At 33.4% G+C, this 9,995-nt stretch overlaps 1 protein-coding gene across 1 annotated transcript; it reads left to right on the forward strand.

Annotated features, from left to right (window-relative positions):
- Positions 4,653-7,762, forward strand: LOC109343353 (protein COBRA-like). Its single transcript, XM_019581594.1, has 6 exons — positions 4,653-4,899; positions 5,337-5,413; positions 6,055-6,511; positions 6,703-6,859; positions 6,958-7,235; positions 7,335-7,762. Exons 1-6 carry the CDS (start codon positions 4,797-4,799, stop codon positions 7,619-7,621), a joined length of 1,359 nt encoding a protein of 452 aa, XP_019437139.1. The 5' UTR covers positions 4,653-4,796; the 3' UTR covers positions 7,622-7,762.

A 9,995-nucleotide genomic window follows, 5' to 3' on the forward strand; every position in this document is an offset into this window, starting at 1 on the left:
CCAAAGTGTTCCTCTTGACATGCACACTTTCAAATATTTCATTTTAATTTTCATACCATATAAAGCTCATTAAAATTGTTTTTCAATGTTTTAAACAGGTGAAAAATATTAACAATGTTTCTTAGAAGGAATTTTTAGAAAAAAAGTAACATGTTAATTGAAATAGAGTAACATGTTACCTGATATAGAGTAGCAAATTATTTGATATAGAGTAATAAGTTACTTGATACAGAGTACCAAATTACTTAATATAAAGTACCAAGTTACTTGAAAAAGAGTAACATGTTACCTGACTGGACTGAAGGGTTCACTAATCGATTACTAAGGTGGATAATCATTTACTCAGTGGACAGTAACTGATTACAAAGAGCCAATAACCAATTACTTTGTGTTGGAAGTATGTTTTCGAATTAGAAAATCAACTAGTACATATCCAAACGAACCAGTATCATTCCAAGTGTTCCATACCTCCTAGTTTCATGACAAAAACCATGATAAGAGATCATCAGAGCTAGACAAGCATGAAGAATCAATGGATGATCAATGACAGGATGCAGCTTCAAAAAAATAGACTAGTAAAAGCACTTGGAACTTCAAGAACTACCATCTGGACAACTATAATTTGTTGGACATCATAACACAATGCTTTAACAACTGCATGTAAAAAGTGCATTTTGAATGAGTTTATTAATCAATAAGTATAATGTTTTATATCATAAATAAATTATTAAAAAAAAATTCAATCGCATCCAATACTCTATATAAGGAAAACCACTTTTGGAATGTTAAGTCAAATGCATTCAGTGATTAAGCTCATCCAACGAGTTATTATGTCGAGTAACATTGTATCCAATTACAATTGCGTCTAGTGACATGTGCATAAAAATGAAGTCATGTGCACCTAAGATAAGGTATATCCAAGTGACAATTGTGTTCAATGACCATCTCATCCAATGATATTAATTGTCTCGTTTTCAATCATGCATAGAAAACTTTACTCTTCCCATCATTTGAACTTAATCCAAATAATTGAATACTAACTCCAAACATATACTTTTTGAAGACATTTGGAACATTGAAGTTTGTTTATAAAAGAAAGTGAACTTTACATGATCAAAGATATACACAACAGACAAAACACGAGATATGGAAGACTCAAGCGAAAATAAATCTTGATAAACTATTCTTGTATAGAAACACTTATTGTATAGAACAATTTTGAATATATGATGTTAAATGTGCATTGTAAAAGGAGAATTTGGAGTTCAAGTGACTCGGATGATGAGAAGGGCAGGGGCAGGCAAAGGAGGGAAGCAAGGAGAGGGAGGAGAAGAGAAGACAACAAAGTAGAAGGAATCAAGATAAAGGTTCCAACCTTTATTGGAAAAAATGATCCGGAAGCTTACCTTGAGTGGGAATTGAAAATTGAACAAGTGTTTGATTGCAATTCTTACAATGAGGAGAAGAAAGTGAAGGTGGCAGCCTTGGAGTTCAAGGAGTATGCCATGGTTTGGTGGGATCAAGTTCAAAAAGAAAGGAGGAGAATTGGTGTTGGATGATATGAACCTCAAAGAGCCTAATCTTGATCTTGGTGGTCTTGAAGGCATAAGTGGTCCTATGACTAGGGTTCGGGCAAAAAGGGCTCAAAATACCCTTGGACAACTCATAATGTTGATCCATGATGGTGAGCCAAAAATAGCCCAAGGGGGTGTATAGATGCTCACTAGCATCTTGGTCCATGGCTCTGACCGAGCCAAGGATGGACCAGGCCATGCGCAAGACTCAGGCCACGGGTCTGGGCAAGGCGCCAAAAATGTAATATATATTGTAAAATTTCTTGCAAAATGGCAAGTTATGATTAAAAAGAGAAAATACTAACAATTTACTATGTAAACTTTAGGATATTTTCTTCGTGAGTTTAAGACTCCATTTATATTATATATTCTAGTTGTAAAAGATCAACTAGAAAATATATGTCTAAGAGTATAAAACTTGAAGATACTTGATAGTTAGGGATGATAAAAATACTTACGCATGCATCATCAAAATACCCACAATGGGTACCACAAAAATAGTTTATGGGTGAGAATGAGTATCATAATACCCATCCTGTGGTCCAATCTGTTTGACCGCTGACGGAACTTGAAAATCATTTTGATTTATAGTCTTAACTGAATGAACGTTTGACTGCTTTGAACCAAGAAGATTTTGGTCCGACCATGTTAAACCGGAATAACTCGGGAAGTAAACCGGACGGTTTACTTAAAATAAAAAAAGAACGGAACACTACTCTAATATTTTGTTTTACTCTGGTCCAAAAAAATATTTAGAGATTTTATTTTAATATAATTATACATAATTATTAATTATATAAAATTTTATATTTATTAATAAAAATTATTAATTATGTATGAAATCATCTAGTTCAACCTGACAGATTAACTGTTTAAACCAGTTAAACCTTATACGGGACCTCTTTCGGTTTGACGTTCGGCTCAGATTTCAGAGTATTGATTTTAACATTACATTTTGTCTATTTTATTATTATTTCATAATAAAGTTTAGTGATTGGACTATAATAAAAAATTATCATATACATATTATATTACTCAAGTAATAATTATTTTTATAAATTGATTATTATAAAATATATAAAAATATTATTTAAATTAGAAACCTATTGGGTACCCGCGAATATCCGCTACTCGTACGAGTACCCTAAATAGTATGGGTATACACTACACGTGCTGCTGAGCCTTGTTGCCATCCCTATTAATAGTGAAAGAATATTAGTTGTTTAAAGTCAAAGTAAGTTTGGTATAGAAAAATTATTTGTCCTAAGAGATGTTGAATACTTGTACTATTTGGAAAATAATTGAAAATACTTGTAGCAAATGAGAGTGAATGTAGCTATTAAGAGTACACAATGATAAATACTTATGCTATTTTCTTTTATCCTTTTCTTCCCCGCCTTCTTATAATAATTATTTTCTCTTTATATTAAGTGAGGGTATATAATTAAAGAAAATAATAAAAAATGTGCTAAAATATGACACTTCAAAAGAAACAAAGGGATAAATTAAGAATGATAAAAAATAATTATTATATTAATTCTTATTTATCTGTTCAATGGTAAAAAAAAATACACCCCTGTAATTATTGTATGTATTACATGATATTTATTTCTTCTTTGATAATATACTCTTTCTATCTCAGTGATCAGTAATTTTCTCACTACTTATCGCATGATAAAAATACTTCACAAGGATATATGAAAAATAATAATTGATTCAATCTTAAACTTTTAGATGGAACAAATAAAATAAAAATTATTAAAATAAACACATAATTTGGAAATGAGATAGTATTAAATATTCCTAATATGTTATTGGAGGCACCTAACATCCAATTATTACACTTCTCCTCACCGACAGAGAAAGAGAAGAGAGAATATAAGTTTGTGTGTTTATAGAGCCATCCTACTTTGTAAAGCACAATTGTTATCCTACAAATTATATTATTATATGTATTATTAATTTATGATTGTTGAAAAAATATTTTTATATTAAAAATTTAATAATTAATTATTTTTCTTACAAATCAAAGTCCATGGTACATGTGGATCTGATGTCATAATTTATTGGACATGTATCCCTAATTTGCTGTTTCCACAATTCACATGCTTATTCTCTGTCAACTGTCGGTGACCATTTTCCAATACTATCCCTAAATAATGGAGTCAATTTAAACCAGATATTTGTAAACTTAGGTACTTAACTACTAGCCTAGCGAAAAGCACGTTAGATGGTGGAAATAAATAAATCTATATGAACTTATTTTCTTTTGAGATTTGTCAACTTTACTTTGATATATTATTTGCCAGAAATTCTTTTTGATATGATTAGGTTATACAACTAAGATGTTTGATTTGATTTAAAAATGTTATTTTAATTATATATCAAATTTAGACAGATTTCACTTTAACAAAATAAAAGAGGGAATTATAACTTCCAGTAATTGTTATTTTCCACCCAAAATAAGTACTTTTAATGAATTCATAGCTATTAGTGTCTTCACCAATTAAGTATGATAATAACTAATTATATATATATGAATGTTTATTGATATTATTTTTCCTTGCTTTTTTATTGATAAACTTTTTTATAAAGTTAGCTTGTTTGAATAATAAGTCTACTTTATGAAAAATTTATAAATAAAAAGAAGAAGCACTTTGTTCAAAAATAATAAGTTGATTTATTTTTTAGTTTATCATATATTATAGTCTCCCATTTTATAATTTAAAAAAAAAAAAGAAAGCATGTCAAATATATGCTTAAAAAACCCTAAAGAACAATTTTTAATTTTCTCTGATGGGTGGGAAGCCATTTCTTGTAATCAACATTTTGGTTTAAAACACCTAAAAACAATTTGGTTAAAACACCATAAAAACAATTGGGTTTTAAAAATATATAAACTTTAAGAGTTTAGCTTAAATTTTTATGTTGAAGAGTAACTAGTATCATTACCGTTAAAATGGTTTCAGCCAAACTTTGTATATCACTAATTCCAAAAAAGGGTACAATAGATATTTGGTGTCTGCATCAGATCCTCCCAACAGTTTGTTTACAATTACTACATAATAAGAAGAGTCACATGGAGTCTCAGTTCAACTAGAAACCATAAGTTCTGCTGTATCATGAGCTGAGAGTCCATTTGCCTCAGTTTTCTCTCTTTCTTCCTCTCCTTTTCTAGTACAGATCTTGAAGTTGGTTGTTTCTGAAAATCTGTACCAAGAAATGAAGTCTGTCTTGTTATCAGCCATTGGATCTGTTGTCCCTCGTGGTGGCTTACCAGTCTTACTACTTTTATTCCTCGCTTACTTCACATCTACTTCTACAGGTATTGCCTCTCTCTTGATGTGAATACTGTAACCAATTTGGTTAAGTTGGTATGTTTTTGTGATTATATGGATGTGGCGTGATAAACATCTGCAACAACAAGTAAGCTTTAAATTTCACTAGATTGGATCGGTTAATGTATAAGTATTTCTTAATCGTTTTACATATGATTTTTTGGGCTCTTACTTCCTCCAAGATCTGACTTGATATGGCATGACACAGATCTGAAGTGCATAAATGTAAAAGTAGAGCCACCCATCTTTATCTAACTTGGAGAAAATGTTGAGCTAGTTGCTAGTTATGGATACAAATTACACCACTTTTTACTTCATCTATTTTTATCTAATCTCTTGAGGAACAATTGAATGACATATAAATGTTTTAAATATAATGAGATTTTAAAAGTGTTCACTTTTTCCTGCTTCCTCATGTATGTAGCCTATGATGCGCTTGATCCAACTGGCAATATAACACTGAAATGGGATGTCATTAGCTGGACTCCAGATGGCTATGTGGTAAGTGATCTGTACTTTCCTTAATTGATCAAGTGTTAGGAAAAACATTATGTACTCAGAATGACTTGTGTCATGGAGAACTTGTGGAATCAGTAAGACCTATGTAATACTTCATATCAGTGTTTTAAATTGTGGTTGTAGTTACGGTTGTAATTACTGTGATTGTGGCCGTTGCGATGTGGACTGTGGTTGTTGTGGACTTGCGGTGTGACTTACTTTGTAATTAAAAAATATTATTGAATTCAATGTGGTCTGATGCAGTCCAAATGTAGTCTGATGAGGTTGCAATGTGGCTCGATGCAACCGCATCATTGTGATTCGGTGACAAACCATAATTACGGTGTGATGTGATGCAGTGGTCCGCAATATTGCGGCTGCATCACGTGATGCGATCCGCAATTTGAATCACTGCTCGACATTTTTCTAGCTTGATGGATCTTCTTAGTTGTAAATGGCTAAGTCAAGCTACACTTAAAAAGCTTATCACATGGATAAATTTTAATCTGTTTAATTGGTTTTATCCCTTAAAATAGCAATGCTTGAATTCAAACAATGAATAACTTGAGTTTATTTCTAAAGTGATCAAGTAAGAGTGTATGAACTTTATCAAAAATACTGAACTTCTTGTTTGGACCGAGCAGGCTGTTGTTACCATGTTCAACTTTCAACAGTACCGCCATATTCAGGAACCTGGATGGTCATTAGGGTGGACATGGGCTAAAAAGGAAGTGATTTGGAACATGATGGGAGCCCAAACCACCGAGCAAGGAGACTGTTCGAAGTTCAAAGCAGGCATCCCACATTGTTGTAAGAAGGACCCAACAGTAGTCGATTTACTGCCCGGAACGCCTTACAACCAGCAGATCGCGAATTGTTGCAAAGGGGGAGTCTTAAATTCATGGGCTCAGGACCCAAACAATGCAGTAAGTTCTTTTCAGATCAGTGTTGGTTCTGCAGGAACAACGAACAAAACAGTCAAGCTGCCAAAAAATTTTACCCTCAAAGCACCAGGACCTGGTTATACTTGCGGCCCTGCGAAGATTGTGAGACCAACTCAATATATTACCAGTGACAAGAGGAGAACAACCCAAGCCTTGAGTAAGTTAGTTTCGAAGTTCATCCTTTTGGAATTTTTTAGATATAAGTATGCATTTTTCGAAACATTGTTTATAAAATCAACACCATTTAGATATAAGATATGTAGTTGCTTACATGTTCAAGTATCTCTTCAAATTTAAATTTTCATCAAACATAATTTGTACCTATGACTGAACAACTATTTGTGGCAGTGACCTGGAATGTTACATGCTCTTATTCTCAATTCCTGGCTCAAAAGACACCAAGTTGTTGTGTTTCGCTCTCATCGTTCTACAATGACACAATAGTGAACTGTCCAACCTGCACCTGTGGCTGCCAAAACAAAACAGCACATGGCAGCTGTGTAAAGTATGTCTCAAAATTGTCTTTTTTAGATATCTTAAAAAAATTAATTTTGTCATGATTTCCTCATTCTTACCATTTATTGTCTGGAAATTGTCTTACAGTCCAGACTCCCCATATTTATCTTCAGTTGTATCAGAATCCGGCAAAGCTATAAATACACCCTTAGTTCAGTGTACCAGTCACATGTGTCCTATTCGAATTCATTGGCATGTGAAGCTCAACTATAAAGAGTACTGGAGGATCAAGATCACAATCACAAATTTCAATTACAGAATGAACTATTCGCAGTGGAACCTTGTTGTGCAGCACCCCAATTTTGATAATATTACCGAGAATTTCAGCTTTAATTACAAGTCACTATCACCTTATGAGGGCTTAAGTAAGTTGCATTATTCATAATGTCATATTCCAAGTAGATACAGTGAAAGAAATATTCCAATTCTTATTATGCAATTTGTTTTGGGACTATGATTTTCAGATGATACGGCTATGCTTTGGGGAGTGAAGTTCTATAACGATTTTCTTTCATCTGCTGGACCCCTTGGCAATGTGCAGTCGGAAATCTTATTTCGGAAGGACAAATCGACATTCACATTTGATAAGGGATGGGCTTTTCCGCGAAGGATTTATTTCAACGGAGAGAATTGTGTTATGCCTCCTCCTGATTCCTACCCATGGCTGCCAAATGCAAGTTCAAAACTAGTTTTCTCCTTGCTAACTACAGTCATAGCCACTTTAGCTTCATTGTTCATCTTGTTGAATTAATTATTAGAGAATAAAAAAATAGATCTGTCATATTTGTTCTTTGCATTGGGCCACTTTTTATGGAACACATATTTATAGCTTTCGCCTTGTAAGTTTTTCCAATTATAGAATATTCAATTCATTTCATAGTGTTAAGTTCAAGGTACCATTTCCTCCCAGTTTACAGTCATCTGTTAGCCATTTATTTTATCACTGTGGTAGTCATTGTTATTGCTGCTGAGATTTTTATATGTACCAGCTATTGTTGTATGAACTTTTTGGTACTACTAAAGGTATTCTTTCACCTTATGGGTAAGGAACCATGTGTGATTGTCCCTCTTGATATGTATCGCTCTCAAATTGACTTGTAGAAATTGATTCAAATTGCAGACAACATCACGTGATGAGACCACAATATTGTATTGTAGTATGATATCAAATTACAATGATACATCTGCCTTGGGGTGCAACGTAAATGCATTGGATTGCGTTTGAGCTATATCAAACCACATCGGACTTCATTGAATTCAGAAATATTTTTTTAATCTCAAAAATTTACACTACAATGGCTTCAATTCGTATTGCAACAATCACAATAGTCATAATCACAATAACTATAATCGTAACTGTAAGCGCAATTTAAAATAGTAACTTGAACTAAAGATATGTATTATCTTACACATCTCCTATATTTTCGAGATTATATTTAATGTTGCTCTTGTATCTCACATAGTAGTTACAACCAAATGATGAAATGATGTGAGGATTTGTGGTAGGGAACAAGATGCAAAATTTAATAAATAAAAAATTATAGAGAAAAGAAATAGCGGAATAATATTTTTTATCCCTTTCATATGCAGTCATAATGACTTTAACAGCAGTAGGAACAATTCTAGGTTAAACAATACTAGACTTAGGTATAAACATATGGTCCAAAAGGATAATTGAAATACTGAAATAACAAAATTAATTGGAATTAAAAGTCTTCCACATAGTCAACAAGCTAGTTGGGCTTCTACCTAGTCCTCTTAGTTTTGGGTGGATCTACCAACTCCTCTAATTGGGTTGTTATCATTGCCCACTTCTTCAAGTGAAACCTTGTCCACAAGGATTGTAGGGTTCACGATTGTTGTTGAAGTGGAATGGGGAAAATATTTGTTGGAAATGGATGGTGGGATTGTATATCCTCCTACATTGGATGGTGGTAGATGAGAGGGAGTAATTTGGCCTTTTGAATTTGCAAGAGAGTTGTCAAATTCTATACGGGGAAATGTGTGGTTATTAATGTATGGTGGATTGTGTAGAGGTGGAGTAATTGAGGGTTGAATAGGTAGTGGAAAGGGCAATTTCTCTGCCACACATTTTGTTGTTTAGCTCGAGGGAGATCATTCATTGCAACCTGAAATGTTGATGGTGCATTAGTTAGCCCAAACGACATAACCAAAAACTCGTAATGTCCATCAAAAGTTCTGAATGTTGTGTGTATCCTTGGACTGTACCCGAATCTGATGGTAACTAGACCTCAAGTCAATTTTAGAAAAAATAACAATGCTACCCAACTCATCCAATAATTCATCAATTATTGGGATTGGAAATCGGTCACAAATTTTAATGGCATTGAGTGCGCGATAATCGACACAGAAACACCAAGAGCCATCCTTATTTTTTATCAATAAAATCAGGAAGGAAAAATGACTTATACTTGTGACAATGGTTCCCTCTTGCAACATGTATTAAATCGTTGTAGTCATGGTATCTTTTTGTGAGTGGGGTATCTGGAGGATTTTACAGAAACTGGGGCAGAGGTTTAGAATAAGAGAAATAGTATGGTCATGTGTGCAGGAGGGTGGTAAGCCTTTTGGGGTTTGGAAAAGTGTTTGGAAAGTTGAGAGAAGGATGTGGATATTTGGGCGTGTCATTTGGGAAGTATGTGTCTTTGTTGTGGTGTTAGTGGTGAGTGAAAGAAAAGTGATGGTATGTAGTGAAGCAATAACATCCATGTGGAATAAGCGGTTTAGTTGATGTAGAGTTGCTGATTGACAAGAGTTAGAGGTGTCGCCTTGTAATGTAATAGTGTTTTCCCCCCACCTTATAAGACATGGAAGGTATTGCAAAATCTGAATAACCAGCCCCAATGTCCTTAGCCATTTGATACCTAGGACCACATCGACACCTTTAATTGCAATAGGTAAAATAAGATATGAAATAATTGGTTTTGTAGGACAATAGAAGTGTTAGAATATAAGCCTGTACAATATATGTGAGCTCCATTTCCCACAATGACTAGAAATTGTGGAGTCAGAGAGATCTGTAATTGCAAATGATTAACCAACTAAGGTTGAATAACATTGTGACAACTCCCTATATCAACCAAAACAGTGATTAGGTGACCAAC

Source organism: Lupinus angustifolius, chromosome LG03 (genome assembly GCF_001865875.1).
Source record: "Lupinus angustifolius cultivar Tanjil chromosome LG03, LupAngTanjil_v1.0, whole genome shotgun sequence".
In the NCBI taxonomy this organism is placed as follows: Eukaryota; Viridiplantae; Streptophyta; class Magnoliopsida; order Fabales; family Fabaceae; genus Lupinus; species Lupinus angustifolius.